Source organism: Onthophagus taurus, chromosome 3 (assembly GCF_036711975.1).
Source record: "Onthophagus taurus isolate NC chromosome 3, IU_Otau_3.0, whole genome shotgun sequence".
NCBI classification, from domain to species: Eukaryota; Metazoa; Arthropoda; class Insecta; order Coleoptera; family Scarabaeidae; genus Onthophagus; species Onthophagus taurus.
The window spans coordinates 7,225,703-7,242,673 of NC_091968.1; the positions used below are offsets into that span (position 1 = coordinate 7,225,703).

A 16,971-nucleotide genomic window follows, 5' to 3' on the forward strand; every position below is an offset into this window, starting at 1 on the left:
GATGAGGGGACAAAGCTCCCTATAACTGAGGGGACTTACAGTTCACGGAGAGGGAGATTCTTTTGCTAACTGCCGGTGGAACCTCGTTGCTCGCTATGCACAGGTAGGCACCCATTTGTTTTCTATCCAAACGCCAAAAGTTTAATGTATTACCAGAGAAGGTATCTACTGAAATGACAAAAAAAGAGTTGTATTAATAAAGAAGAAATAATTGGGTTACGTCAAAATGACCTAATTTAACTTTTATAAAACAACTTAATGATATGAGTTAATATTAAACTAGAATATGTAAAGTTTGACCTAGGAATAACTTCGTATAGCATAATTTAACTAGTAGCTAAACCAACTACACTAACGAATTAGCTAACAGAAGATTTAATTAAAATTATTGATTAGATGAACATGGAATAAGTTTGAAATTAATCCATCATACAAGATTAAATAGGGTTAAAACATAACTAAAACACAATTGGACCGCGTTATGCATCACTTGACTAAGCGATAAATCAATAATGTTGAGAAAAATGGGATTTTGATGACAGCTATCACAGAAGCCGCTTGGTATGTTTTACGATTATACAGGGTGTTTCTGTAAGTCGTAACATAAATTTAATCACTACAACTAGAGACAAAATGATGACGATTCGTGGAAAAATTTTTGAAGAAAATAATCTAGAGTTTGATTTTTTACTTTTAAACTGGTTTGTATTTTATATAGAATTTAAATCTAACCAGTTTCGGCCCTTGGACATCTTCAGAGACTCTACAAATAGATTAACATCTCTCATCTTATCCATTTTACAAACAAGTTTCTTAATATTTCTTTTTGTTTTGTTAAAAAAGATCACATATCAAAGTCGAAATCAGATTATTAGTTACTACTTTACAAAATTAAAGTTTAAAAAGTTGTAAAATGACATTAAGGACGAAGTGTTACAAGTTAAAATTTAAGAACGCTCTTACGCTTAACGTGGCTTTTAAATCGACGATTTTTTTAATCAATGTGAAATGACCCAAAAACACGTTAAAAAACAAAAAATGTTGTACATACATAAATTGTTTGTAATACTGCAAAAATACACACTCAATAACCAGATATAGCTCAGTATGATTATATTCTAGCTAGAAGCTGGAAATCCACAACATATCAAAATTGATGGTTTTCGTTACTAAAGTCGATCATAATTCAATAACTAAAGGTGTAGGAGCAAAAAATGTTGAACATAAATTATTTATAATGATGCAAGAATACACAAACCATAGCCAGATATAGCTCAATTATGATTACATTCTAGCTAGGATCTGGAAATCCACAACATATTAAAATTGATGGTTTTCATGACTAAAGTCTATCATAACTCAATAACTAAAGGTGTTGGAGCAAAAAATGTTGTATATGAATTGTTTATAGTAATGCAAACATAGACAATCAATAACCAGATATAGCTCAGTTATGATTGTATTCTAGCTAGAACCTGGAAATCCATAAGATATCAAAATTGATGGTTTTCGTAACCAAAATCGCTCATAACCTAATAACTAATGGGGTTAGAACAAAAAATTTTGTACCTAAATTGTTTATAGTGATGCAAGAATACACAAACCATAGCCAGATATAGCTCAATTATGATTATATTCTAGCTAGGATCTGGAAATCCACAACATATTCAAATTGATGGTTTTCATGACTAAAGTCTATCATAACTCAATAACTAAAGGTGTTGGAGCAAAAAATGTTGTAAATGAATTGTTTATAATGATGCAAGAATACACGAACCATGACCAGGTATAGCTCAGTTATGATTATGTTTTAGCTAGACCCTTTAAATTCACAACACATCAAAATTGACGGTTTTCGTCACAATAGTCGATCATAACTCAATAACTGAAGGTGTTGGAGCAAAAAATATTAAACATAAATTGTTGATAATGATGTAAAAATACACAATCCATGACGAGATATACCTCAGTTATGATTATATTTTAGCTAGAATCTGAAAATCTACAAGATATCAAAATTGACGGTTTTCGTTACTAAAGTCGATCATAACTCAATAAGTAAAGGTGTTGGAGCAGAAAATGTTGAACATAAATTGTTTATAATGGCGTAAAAATACACAATCTATGAGCAGATATAGCTCAGTTATGATTATGTTTTAGCTACATCCTGGAAATCCACAACACATCAAAATTGACGGTTTTCATTACAAAAGTCGATCATAACTCAAAAACTGACGGTGTTGAAGGAAAAAATATTGAACGTAAATTGTTGATAATGTTGTAAAAATACACAATCCATGACCAGATATAGCTCAGTTATGATTGTATTCTAGCTAGAACCTAGAAATCCACAACATATCAAAATTGATGGTTTCCGTTACTAAAGTCGATCATAACTCATTAACTGAAGGTGTTGTAGCAAAAAAATGTTGAACATAAATTGTTTATAATGATGCAAGAATACACAATCCATAACCAGATATAACTCAATTATGATTGTATTCTAGCTAGAACCTGGAAATCCACAACACATCAAAATTAATGGTTTTCGTTACTAAAGTCGATCATAATTCAATAACTAAAGGTGTAGGAGCAAAAAATGTTGAACATAAATTATTTATAATGATGCAAGAATACACAAACCATAGCCAGATATAGCTCAATTATGATTACATTCTAGCTAGGATCTGGAAATCCACAACATATTAAAAGTTGATGGTTTTTGTTACTATAGTCGATCATAACTCAATAACTAAAGGTGTTGGAGCAAGAAATGTTGAACATAAATTGTTTATAATGGCGTAAAAATACACAATCTATGACCAGATATAGCTCAGTTATGATTATGTTTTAGCTACATCCTGGAAATCCACAACACATCAAAATTGACGGTTTTCATTACAAAAGTCGATCATAACTCAAAAACTGAAGGTGTTGAAGCAAAAAATATTCAACATAAATTGTTTATAATGATGCAAGAATACACGATTCATAACCAGATATAGCTCAGTTATGATTTTATTCTAGCTAGAACCTGGAAATCCACAACATATCAAAATTGATGGTTTTCGTCACAAAAGTCGATCATAACTCAATAACTGAAGGTGTTGGAGCAAGAAATATTGAACATAAATTGTTGATAATGATGTAAGAATACACAATTCATAACCAGATATAGCTCCATTATGATTATATTCTAGCTAGAACCTGGAAATCCACAACATATCAAAATTGATGGTTTTCTCAAATTGGTTCCTCAAAATAAGGTCAAAATGGTTGACGTTAAACGGTACCCAAATTAATAGGATGTATTAGGATGTACGTCTTCAGACGCACGACTAAACCTGAATATTTCTAGTTCTGGGTCTAGTGTTAGTTCTAGTTTTAGTGCAATAAAAATCGTATCTAATTCGGTTCTTAAACGTATGATGCAAATCGGACTTAAAATCGTATAATGTGATTGGCGCTTAGCTTTATCCTTTAAAAAAAATAGTATTTTAAGTTTTTCGGTATAAGCGATAAAATGCCGCTTAGTCAAGTGATGTATAACGCGGTCCAATTGTAACTTATTTAGTTATTTTTGAGTTCTATCAAAATTGATGGTTTTTGTTACTAAAGTCTATCATAACTCAATAACTAAAGGTGTTGGAGAAAAAAATGTTGTACATACATTGTTTATAATAATGCAAAAATACACAATCAATAACCAGATATAGCTCAGTTATGATTATATTCTAGCTAGAACCTGGAAATCCACAACATATCAAAATTGATGGTTTTCGTTACTAAAGTCGATCATAATTCAATAACTAAAGGTGTTGGAGCAAAAAAATGTTGAACATAAATTGTTTATAATGATGCAAGAATACACAATCCATAGCCAGATATAGCTCAATTATGATTATATTCTAGCTAGGATCTGGAAATCCACAACATATAAAAATTGATGGTTTTCATGACTAAAGTCGATCATAACTCAATAACTAAAAGTGTTGGAGCAAAAAATGTTGTACATAAATTGTTTATAATAATGCAAAAATACACACTCAATAACCAGATATAGCTCAGTTATGATTATATTCTAGCTAGAACCTGGAAATCCACGACATATCAAAATTGATGGAATTCGTTACTATAGTCGATCATAACTTAATAACTAAAGGTGTTGGAGCAAAAAATGTTGATCATAAATTGTTTATAATGATGTAAAAATACACAATACATGACCAGATATAGCTCAGTTATGATTATGTTTTAGCTAGATCCTGGAAATTCACAACACATCAAAATTGACGGTTTTATGTTGCGGCGCAGATTATCCACGTTGCGAAAAGGAAAGTTGGCATTTTTATTGAACTGTTTTTCCACCAAAGCCCATAGATTTTCGAATGGGTTTAGATCCGGTGACCACGCTGGCTAGGGTATTCGCCTAACCTCATTATGATCGTCAAACCAATCATGAACAATTCTTGAAGAATACACGGGCTTGTCTTGGACTATCGTGATGATCCCTTCTGGATACAGGTTCTTACTGGTGGTATCAAAACATCCTCCAGCACACGAATGTATTAAATCGAATTAAATCTTCCTTTAATTTCGGTCAGTTCTCCCCGTCCATGAATGCTCATCCATCCTCAATAACCCAAGGAAATGCGACCACTTCTTGTGTTGGGTTGAACATGATTAGCATCATACCGGGTTCCATCCCTTCGCCATAGTAATTTCTTATGGACGTCCGACGAACAGAAGATTTTTTCGTCTGTGAAGATGACTGAAATTGCTCCGTAATTAGGGTGTTTTGTTACAGCTATCCGGTCATGAATGAATTTTATCTGACGTTTTATTTATAGAAATACTCTAAAATCATTTATTAGAGGAACATATAAAAAATCGTGTATTTGTTGTGCTTAAAAATATCAAAAAGGATTTAAAATAAAATAAAATTAACACATTTAAAAAAGGGTGATCCACCTGGGCTTTACCCTCTTCCTTTAGTTTCAGAAATCGAATTGAATAGAAACAAAAGATGTCTCCGTCTTCTTCCAGTACCAGCGTCATGTCGGAGCTAACAGCGGTCGATTCGAATTAAATCTGAACAGAGCTGTACGTCTTCAGACGCACGGCTAAACCCGAATATTTCTAGTTCTAGGTCTAGTGTTAGTTCTAGTTTTAGTGCAATAAAAATCATATCTAAGTCGGTTCTTAGACGTATGATGCAAATCAGACTTAAAATCGTATAACATGATTAGCGCTTAGCTTTATTCTTTAAAACAAATAGTATTTTAGATCTTTATATTATTCTGCATTTTTTCTAAGATAAGTTACACCTTTATCTACCAGACAGCACGAAAATCTATAAAAACGATCAAATGTCGCTTAATCTACTGATGTATAACGCGGTCCAATTGTAACGTATTTAGTTATTTTTAGTTGATTTTGAGTTCTACCTAGAATTTGTACCTAAATTTTTTTTAGATTCTACACCAGCAGCAACCGGCGTCAGCGTCCAGTTGATTGGTGTCCCGGGGGTTTCGGAGGACGTGCGAAATAGCGCAATTAACGCTTCTGTCACGCGTGGCTTTTGTTTACACGTGAATTACGAGCAAGGTTCGCGCGCATACCCGCCTAGAACTGGAGGCGTCGCGTATTGTCGACATTGCTATGCCGTTCTCGGCGTCCCGACGCTCCACTAGGAACGACGACGTCGACGGCCTTCCCACCCCGCTAAACGCCGACGCGACGTGATATACGACGAACGTTACGTTTTCATAAATACTATTTCATTAGTAGCTCCCGTATGTATACTGTGTGACAAAGCATATAGAGGCAAAATGAGAAATATTTGTGGAAGCAGAAATGATATATATTGCATAATCAAAAGTAAGAAAGAAAATATTTTCAACAACAAGAACGTTGAAACTAGCGATGTTGCTACTCATCGATATCAAACGTAGGAAGCTTTTGAAACTGTCAAGTTACATTGACCCGTTCGAAAGCATTGCTAAAATCGATGTAAATAGAATCAACTTGAAGGAAATAACCGATAAAGTTTAAAATATAGTAAGTGTACTCCGACAAATTGCTCTCGGTTGAACAGCTTGAAAAAAATTTTACAACTAATTCCACTTTTCAAATAAATATTACACCGATCATATTTTGGGGAATTAAGAAATTACTAATATCTTAAATTAAAGTTTAAACACTCTATTTTTGAATAATAGGGAAAAATAATGAGGTAAGATTTAAAAATATCTAGAGAGAAAAATTGTAATACAACCTATTAATTACTAATGAGTCAATTTGACAAAACCATCCAATTTGACATGTTGCGGATTTCCAGCTTCTAGCTAGAACGTAACCATAATGGAGCTATATCTTGTTATGGATTGTAAAATATTTTTTGCTCCAACTCCTTTAGTTGTTGCGTTTTGATAGACTTCTAGCTAGAATAAAATCATAACTGAGCTATATCTGGTTATTGATTGTGTATTTTTGCATTATTATAAACAGTTTATGTATAACATTTTTTGCTCCAACAACTTTAGTTATTGAGTTATGGTCGACTTTAGTAACAAAAACCATCAATTTTGATATGTTGTAGATTTCTAAATTCTAGCTAGAATGCAATCACAACTGAGCTATATCTGATTATGGATTGTGTATTCTTGCATCATTATAAACAATTTATTTACAACATTTTTTGCTCCAACACCTTTAGTTGTTGAGTTATGATCGACAAAACCATCAACTTTTAATATGTTGTAGATTTCCAGATTCTAGCTAGAATACAATCATAATTGAGCTATATTTGGTTATGGATTGTGTATTCTTGCATCATTGTCAACAATTTATGTACAACATTTTTTGTTGCAACACATTTAGTTGTTGAGTTATGATAGACTTTAGTTATGAAAACCATCAATTTTAATATATTGTGGTTTTCTATGTTCTAGCTAGAATATAATCATAATTGAGTTATATATGGTTATGATTTGTGTATTCTTGCATCATTATAAACAATTTATGTTGAACATTTTTTGTTCTAACCCCATTAGTTATTGAGTTATGATCGATTTTAGTAACAAAAACCATCAACTTTTAATATGCTGTAGATTTCCAGATTCTAGCTAGAATACAATCATAATTGAGCTATATCTGTTTATGGATTGTGTATTCTTGCATCATTGTGAACAATTTATGTACAACATTTTTTGTTGCAACACATTTAGTTGTTGAGTTATGATAGACTTTAGTTATGAAAACCATCAATTTTAATATATTGTGGTTTTCTATGTTCTAGCTAGAATATAATCATAATTGAGTTATATATGGTTATGATTTGTGTATTCTTGCATCATTATAAACAATTTATGTTGAACATTTTTTGTTCTAACCCCATTAGTTATTGAGTTATGATCGATTTTAATAACAAAAACCATCAATTTTGATGTGTTGTAGATTTCCAGATTCCAGATAGAATACAATCATAACTGAGCTATATCCGGTTATAGATTTTGTATTCTTGCATCATTATAAACAATTTATGTACAATATTTTTTGCTCCAATGACTTTAGTTATTGAGTTATGATCGACTTTAGTAACAAAAAACCATCAACTTTTAATATGTTGTAGATTTCAGATTCAAGCTAGAATACAATCATAACTGAGCTATATCTGGTTACGGTTTGTGTATTCTTATATCATTATAAACAATTTATGTACGACGTTCTTTGCTCCAACACCTTTAGTTATTGAGATATGATCGACTTTAGTAACAAAAACCATCAATTTTGATATGTTGTAGATTTCCAGATTCTAGCTAGAATACAGTCATAACTGAGCTATATCTGGTTATTGATTCTGTATCATTGCATCATTATAAACAATTTATGTACATTTTTTGTTCCAACACATTTAGTTGTTGAGTTATGATAGACTTTAGTCATGAAAATCATAAATTTTAATATGTTGTGGATTTCCAGGTTCTAGCTAGAATATAATCATAATTGTGCTATATCTGGTTATGGTTTGTGTATTCTTGCATTATTATAAACAATTTACGTACAACATTTTTTGCGACAACACCTTTAGTTATTGAGTTATGGTAGACTTTAGTCATGAAAACCATCAATTTTAATATGTTGTGGATTTCCAGATCCTAGCTAGAATATAATCATAATTGAGCCATATCTGGTTATGTATTGTGTATTTTTACATCATTATAAACAATTTATGTACAACGTTTTTTGCTCCAACACCTTTAGTTATTGAGTTATGATCAACTTTAGTAACGAAAATTATCAATTTCGATGTTTTGAAAATTTCCATATTCTAGCTTGAACATAAATCTAACTGAACTATATTTGGTTATAGATAAGGTTAATTAACTTAATGTAGATTCTATAAAACTATTGGATACTGTGATAATCAGGATTGAGGATAATCATTGAAGGATAATAATTTAATGTTATCAATGTAATATACCATCATCGTCAAAAAGATTATTTTTTTAATGGTGATTAAAAATATAATCGTTTTAAATAAAATTGGTCGAATATTTGTATGTTTATTTTTTGAATGCGCCTTGTATAAACAGCAGTCAGGGGGACGGGGGTTCCTGAAAAAATTATTTAATTCTCTATCCAAATCCATGAAAATCTACAGGCTGTTGTATTTATATAAAAAAGTTACTCCGACTGATTTCTTTTTAAGGCGTTATCTTAAAAACTATTCATGAAAATATATAGGATGTAGTATTTGACATAAAAAAGTTACTATCACTTTCGCCCAAACCGAAAGTGATATTTGGTTGTACTATACGTAAAAAAATCACAAATCAAAATTTAAAATTGACCAGTTTGAGCATTTTTGCCAAAAAGCAATTGCTAAAATTTTATCGAATTTGTTGATTTCATTGTGAACGCACTGTATATTAAAGCTTGAATATTCTATTTTTGCGTATGGTATAAAAAATGGGGTAAGATCTAAAAATTTTTAAGAAACAAATATTATAAGAAAACATGCTACTTTGAGTTATAGCAACGAGAGTGAAAATTTAAGAAATTTTTAAGAAAATCGTTCCAGCATTATTTTTAGGAGTTAAAACGGTTGATGTCTTAAATTAAAGCTTAAAAGCTTGAAGATTATATGTTTGAGTAAGTTATAGAAAAAAATGTGGCAACTCACCCCTTCTAGATTCTCTATTCGGTTGTCTTAATAAAATGGGTTGACCATCTTCTCTACGCCACGTTACTTTCGGTAGAGGATGACCTGTGGCTTTACACCATAAAGTTGCATTATCTCCTTCTGCAATGGATAAATCTCCGCTTGTATCCTGATCCACTATGTCTGGGGAAACTGAAACAGTATTAAAAAAGTCAACTGAATTATTATGTTCATCCTAGGGTGTCCAGTCCCGGTATTTAGTCCCGGTTCCGTCCCGGGATTTCTTGAAAAAAATGTAGGTCCGGGACCACTAAGAAGTCCCGGGATTTTAAAAGTCCCGAAATTAAGAAAAAAATTTAAATATCGGAACGACTACAACTAACAGGTTACAACCTGTTAAAAATATTGACCTCGAGATTCCGACTAGCTAACGGGTGATCTAACGAAACGGTTCTCCGAGTTCGTAAAAACCTAAATTGATAGGGGAATCACCGGCTAAAACGAATTATGACTTCCAATATTTGTAGAATCGGTGTTATATACCGGCGGTGCTCCAATTAATAGGTATAGTCGTGTGACACTGTGAGTGGTGGTTAGCCTGTGCTCTGGAGGTTTTTGAGTGCGCGTCAAATAATTTGAGATAAATTAACAAAGCTAAATTAAACAAAAATACAGGTAATTTGAAAGTATTATAAATAAAAGCTTTTCATTCATTGTGATGAAATTTTTTTAGGTATAAGCTGTCATATAAGCTGTTTTAATGAGTTTTAAAGGTTTAGAGGCAAGGGGATTTCAGAATTTACCAACATCTACATCAACAATTCAAAATAGAATTTTAATGTATTGCGAAAAGGTATTTGACAATTTCACCGATGACGTACACTGTCCAATGGACGTCCATAGCCAACAAACGATATATAAATATTCACGGATACTTGGATGGACAATTAAGACAAAGTCTTAAAATATGGAATATAGGATTAGTACCTATCAAAGGATCTTTGCCTGCAGAAAAATATATTGATCTTATTGAAAAAAAAACTCGAGCGATTTAAGTTAAGCTTAAAAAATGACATTGTTTCGATCACAACAGATGGAGCCAGTGTAATGGTGAAAGTAGGAAATTTAATACAACCACTGCAGCAATTATGCTTTGCTCATGGCATTCAACTTGCAGTGATTGCCGTCATTTATTCTAAAAATGAACAAAAATTATCAAACCGAAACACTGAAACTGATGGCAACACGAGTAGTAGCGAGGACGACTATAATAGTGACAATAATGCAGACGGTGGTTTTGAGTTAATTGAAGACGATGACCAAATATGCTTTCATTTAAATAATTACGGGAACATTCACAAACTGGTAACCGAAGTACGGAAGATTGTCAAATTATTTCGTCGCTCTCCTTTAAAAAACAGTGTTCTGCAGAACTATGTAAAGGGAAACATTGCAAGGAGTTAAAACTTATTTTAGATTGTAAAACACGATGGAACAGCTTAGCTCAAATGTTAGAACGGTTTGTTTTTCTAAAGGACTGTATTCAGAAGGCTATGATTGATGTATCCATGCCGATGAATCTGACTGACCATGACTTTGAAGTTCTACAGGGAGTTGTAAAGTGTCTCGAAACTATTAAACTTACTGTGTTGGCGGTATGTAGACATGATGCCAATCTTTACACGACTGATGCCAGCTTTAGGTTTATGTTTCAAGAACTTTCAAAAATTAATACTTCATTTAGCAGAGCCTTGCAATCTGAATTAAAGCAGCGAATAAATGAACGAAGAACAGTAACATCAAGTGAAAAATCGGATGATTTATTTTTTGATCATCCAGATACTATGGAAATATCCCTTTTTTTTTTTAACTTAATACAAAGATTATCACCCACATCGTCGTCGTCGCCAACAATGCAAGAGGAAGACGATATTCCGCTATCTTGTCTTAAAAACAATCAACAAGGTAATGAACTGTCATTAGCAGAAAAATTAAATAGGATATTTGAAAATCAATGTCTACTCCACCAGCACGAGAGCAATATCACCACCTCAAATTGGAACATCAACAAGAAATTCATTAATTACAATAATCAAAGACGAAATGGCCCTTTTCGAGAAACGCGGTTGTCGAGGCAAGAACTTTCTTCAACTATGCTACGAGTATTTGCTAACCATACCGCCCACGAGTGTACAATCGGAAAGGGCGTTTTCTATTGCCGGTTGTTTTGCAACGAAAATACGCTCGGTATTAGGAGATAAATCTTTAAACGCACTTGTAGCACTCAAAGCATATTTTAAAAAATAATTTTTTTTTTAATTTACTATTTTGTGATTTTTTTTTATGTTTCTCTCATTCTATATAAATTTGTTTTATTCAATTGGTGAACTCCTACAGTAACACTAAAGTAAAAAACCCAAAGTACGTTTTTAAATGTTTTTTAAATATTTTGTTGCAAACGTATTTTGATTTCGGGACTATTTTCGGGAATTCGGGACCTTTGGTGCAAGTACCGGGAATTAGAATTTAGTCCCGAATCCCGAAAACATTTTTGGTCCCGGGAATTGGACACCCTAGTTCATCCTCAGTTGGATTGTACACACTATTTTAATTATTAATCCATAATACACTGGTTTTGTTCGGTTAATGAAAAAATTCTCAACAAGGTGATTTCGATCGTTCGACCATCAGAGCGTGTACTTAACAAGCAATCGGTGTTTAATAAAAATCCCCCTTTTCCCGGGGTAATTTTAATTTTACTCGTCGCCGAGAGCCGCATTGCACGCATCCAATGCGGCAAAAAAAAATCCGATTGGCGGGGTGCGTTTGCGTTGTTGGTGCCGTTTTATGTTGAACGATATAGAACATCCCCGGACCCGCAATTTAACTGCATTGTCCGTTTAGTGACAAATTCAATTACCTGAAAAACCTGAAACAAAACACCAGGGGCTCTGGCGACTACGCATAAATTAATCTGACGGGCCAGATTCAGCCATACGAAATAAAAACAGATTCGGTAGAATAAAAAAAATTCCTGTGGATATAAATCAATGAGATAAACAAATTTTTTAGAGGATTTTACGTCGTACCGATTTAAATCAACAAAATTAGATCTCAAAAGTATTAAAATATATATCGCATATTTTATTTTAATATTTAGTTTCAATTTGATTGATCTATCAATAAATGAAATGTTAATAGAATATGACGCTTAGTACTGATGTTAATGCATTTGAATCATTAATCAATTATTAATCGTCAACGTCGGATTTGATCATCAATATGAAATATCTTCATTAACAATCTCCTAAATAAGTAAAACAAAGCAAAACAAGAAATTATTTGGACCGCGTTATACGGACTGTTTGTTTTGAACGTGGTGTAAGTCCATTTTTGAAAATGTGTATAACTAGTCCGTGTTTAATTTCTTAAAAAATTCCCCTGTTTTGTAAAATTTAAAATTGGTCGGTAAACGAAGTATCATAATCATCGATTATGAAAGTGGTGTAAGTCCAATTGACAGAGGTAAGTGGCTTAGTTGATGGTTGTCGATCAATAGCCTGTTATTTTTTTGCATTTGATTTATATTATGTGTCATATTAAGAGTTAGTAGTTTAGGTTACTTATTGTATTTTTTTCCTAAAATGGATAACTTCAGATTAACATTAGATAGTGATATAGGTAAGAACAAATGGTAGAATCTACATAAGATGAAGATATTGTTACTGAGAACTTAGATTTTGCAGAACTCATTCTAGCAAAAAAACTTGAATTTAAAAATTGTAATTATTCGAAGAAATGTATAGAACATATTAATGAAACACAACGTATAGAAATTTTTGATAAGTTCTGAAATATAGGTGATTTTAATAAGCAAAATGTATTTCTCTATTGTAATATTCAACGTGAAATTGTCAATAGAAGAGGGCCTACAAATAATTCGGGCACTACGCTTATAAATTTTACCTGGTCACTACTGGTAGAAACATTTTAGTATGTAAGAAATTTTTCATTGAGACTTTCCAAATATCTACTGGACGAATTGATCGTGTCCTAAAAGCGCATGACAATATTCCAAAAGACATGCGTGGAAAAATGGCAAGGAAAGAACACATAACAAGCATTCCAGCATTTAAAAGTCACTACTATAGTCGATTCCAAAATCCAGAACGGATGTTTTTAAATCCTGAATTAAACATAAGAAAAATATATAATTTATGCTTAGAAAAATGCAAGGAAAATAACTTGAGTTCAGTTAATCAATGGGCATACAGGAAAATGTTTAAACGAGATTTCAAGTTACACTTCAATTTGCCACGTAAAGATACCTGTGCGAAATGCGATTTCTTAAACATGGAAATTAAGACAACAGCTGATGACGAAGAAAAAACAATTCTTGTACAAAGACATGATGTTCACTTGCAAGATGCTGAATTAGCAAGAAAAGCATTACAAGAAGATAAAATTCTGGCATCAAAAAATCCTGATAAATACTTTGCCTTCTCTTTTGACTTACAAAAAGCCTTACCTTACCCGAAATTATCTGTCTCAATCTCATATTATAAGCGAAATATGTATGTTTTAAACGAAGGTTTTCACAATTTCCACGACAATAAAGTTAATATGTATGTGTGGGACGAAACTATTGCTTCCAGGGGATCGCAAGAAGTAGCTTGTTGCTGTATGTAACGACCTAGTGCCATGTTATTGCTTAGAGTGACATGTGTACTGGGCAAAATCGAAATTTACAAATGGCATTGATACGGTTGAAGGTTATCCAGTCGTTGGAAAATAACATTGACATAATTGATTCATACATAATCATTCATACCTTCCGAACGATGCAGATTTTGGCATCATAGAAATGGCATTGCGAAAAAAGAATTTTATTTACACACCACATGATTATTATGATGTAATAACACAATGTAGAAAACATGATAAATTCATTTTACATGAAATGAAACGAGAAAATTTCGTTTCAATAGAAAATCTTAAAAATGCGATTAAAAAACTGATAAAAAAACACTAATGGAGAACAGGTAAATTGGTTGCAAATATGTTGGATAAGGTTTCTCAAAAGTGACAAACTTCGATGAAGGACGAAGAATTTAAAACTATAAATTTATTACCTGCACGTCCTGGAAGACCGCTAAAATTTGAAAAAATCGCCCTGGCGCCTTTGTACCAAGATGCCAAGCCTATCACTTATGAAAAATATAAACACATCAAGCAGTTATTACTTTATATACCACCGGTACATTATGCATATTTCGAAACACTGCCACATGCAGAGCATAAGTAAATACATGTATTATCAATATCTTGTATTTTTAACAATGTAATTAGCGTATAAAATTAAAAATACTACTTCTATTTTATGTCGTGTCATTATTTGTAAACAGAATTGGATCAATATGAAGTATATTTTAAGTGATATTTGATTTTTCAAAATTGAAATTAAACGATTTTTACAATTGTCTAATTTTGAAAGTGGTGTAAGTCCATTTTTTAAGTATACATCAGTTTAGTAAAATACGCTTAAAAAAATTTATATAACCAAATTATATATTGATAAAACAGTAGAAATATTGCCAGACTTGATATAACTTGACTAAATTTTTTAATTAACACATATGTTAACCTTTAATTTTCTCGAAACAAGAGTAAATGGACTTACACCACTTTCAAAATAAACGGTCCATACATCACTTGACTAAGTGACATTTTATCGTTTCTAGAGATTTTCATTCTGTCTGGTAGGTAAAGATGTAACTTATCTTAGAAAAAATGCAGATACCGAAAGACCTAAAATACTATTTGTGTTAAAGGATAAAGTTTAATGGTCCGATTTGCATCATACGTCTAAGAACCGACTCAGATACACAAAAAAATTCTACAATAGAAAAAATAGATGAACTTACAATTTCGGACCAGTGTCGTTTTCTAGATGTTAGTATAAAATTAAAAGTTTGTCTTTTATTTTACATAGAATTTAAGTCTACTTAGTTTCAGCCCTTGGCAATCTTCAGAGACTCTACAAATAGATTAACATCTCTCATCTTATCAATTTTACAAACGGCAATGGTAGGTAGCGCTAGTTAGCATAAGATATTACTATGTTACATATTTTTATTACACTAAAACGGCTAAACCCGAAACTTTCTAGTTTTAGGTCTAGTGTTAGTTCTAGTTTCAACTGTTATTCGGCGTTAAATTGTTGTATATTTTGATACACATACGATGTTGGACATTATTATAACGTCCTGTCCAGACAGCATATTTTCTCATGGTCAGGTCATTCCAGCCAGATCATAGCACAACATCGGCGCTCATCAAAATTACTGATGATAGTAGACGTGGTTGTGATGACCGGCGTTTGACCTTATTGTTTTTGCTTGACTTTAGCAAGGCATTTGATTCTGTTGATCATAGCTTGTTGGTGGCAATTCTATCTTCTGTAGGTTTTTCGCCAAGCTATGTCGCTTGGTTTCAATCATACGTTTCTAATCGTTCCTTGTGTGTACCATCTTCGTCGTCTGTATTTACAAGCCGTTGCGGTGTGCATCAGGGCAGTGTTTTGGGTCCACTTCTCTTTTCCGTCTTCTTAAATTGCATTACTAAGATAATTAAGCACAACTTTCACCTATATGCAGACGACCTCCAAATTTATACATCTGCAGCTGTGGATGAACTTCCAGTAGCGGTGATGCGGCTTAATAGGGACCTTGCTAGTGTTCTAGACTGGTCTAGATCCCATGGCTTGAGTTTGAATATAACAAAGACTCGAGCTAATGCTTTCGGATCAAGACCTTTGCTAACAAAATTTTACTGCATCAATAATACCCATCTGACACTTGATGGTAACATCATACAATTCCCTCAAACAGTTAAAAACTTGGGGGTGATGATGGATTCTACATTGTCCTGGCAGTCCCAGATTCCGTCAGTCTACAGGAAGGTTTACTTCTGTTTCTGTTTCCCACTGTGTTAGTTCTAGTTTTACACTAGCACTATCACTAGAACTAACACAAGACATACAACTAGAATCATGCGGGTTTAGCCCTCTTGAGAGACGTGGGACTAAATCCGAATATTTCTAGTTCTCGGTCTAGTGTTAATTCTAGTGGCAGTGGTAGGTAGCGCTAGTTAGTATAAAAGATTACTATGTTGTATATTTGTATTGAACTAAAACTATAACGAGAACTAGAAACATTCGGGTTTAGTCGTGAAAAAACTTTCAGTTGTCAATGTTAATTTTATTATTATATTCGTAATCTTCATAAACTAACCTTTAAAGTGACTCCAAACTTGATGCATTTATCTCAAAAAACAAAAAAGTTAGAATAAAAAAACATTAAACCCTAAGTTAGTAACAATGAAGATAGCTATATAATTTTTAAATATTAATACCAACCTTAATTTTTTTTTGTTTTTGTGACAAACTTTAAGACATTTTATAAAAATTCAGAATATGTCAAAATGACATTGACATTTCAATCCAGAAGTTGCTTATATCTCGAGTAATATTGGCATGTTTGGACTCATTTTAAAGGATTTTTAATGAAGATTACAAATATGTCAAAATTGAGGTTGACATTTTAAATCTGAAGTTAGTTATCATACAATAGAAGTTTTATAACTGAAATTAATCTAGTGTTAGTCATTTTTCCGCATATTCTTTTTATTTTTAACGTGTTTTTTTTGTCATTTCACATTGATTAAAAAAAATCGTCGATTTTTAAGCTACATAATGATTCTTGAATTTTTCCCAAGTTTCTTAATATTTCTTTTGAAAAAAAGAA

At 32.2% G+C, this 16,971-nt stretch overlaps 1 protein-coding gene across 2 annotated transcripts in view; it reads right to left on the bottom strand.

Annotated features, from left to right (window-relative positions):
• Positions 1-16,971, bottom strand: part of LOC111416220 (lachesin-like) — a 71,109-nt gene that overhangs the window by 14,872 nt on the left and 39,266 nt on the right. The window contains exons 4-5 of one of the 2 annotated variants that reach the window (XM_023048188.2): positions 9,188-9,358; positions 40-165 (exon numbers count right to left, since the gene is read on the bottom strand). In XM_023048188.2, coding sequence (XP_022903956.2) covers positions 40-165; positions 9,188-9,358 — 297 coding nt within the window. Of the gene's footprint in view, positions 1-39; positions 169-9,187; positions 9,359-16,971 lie in introns of both variants that reach the window. The other variant, XM_023048187.2, reaches the window with a different exon arrangement.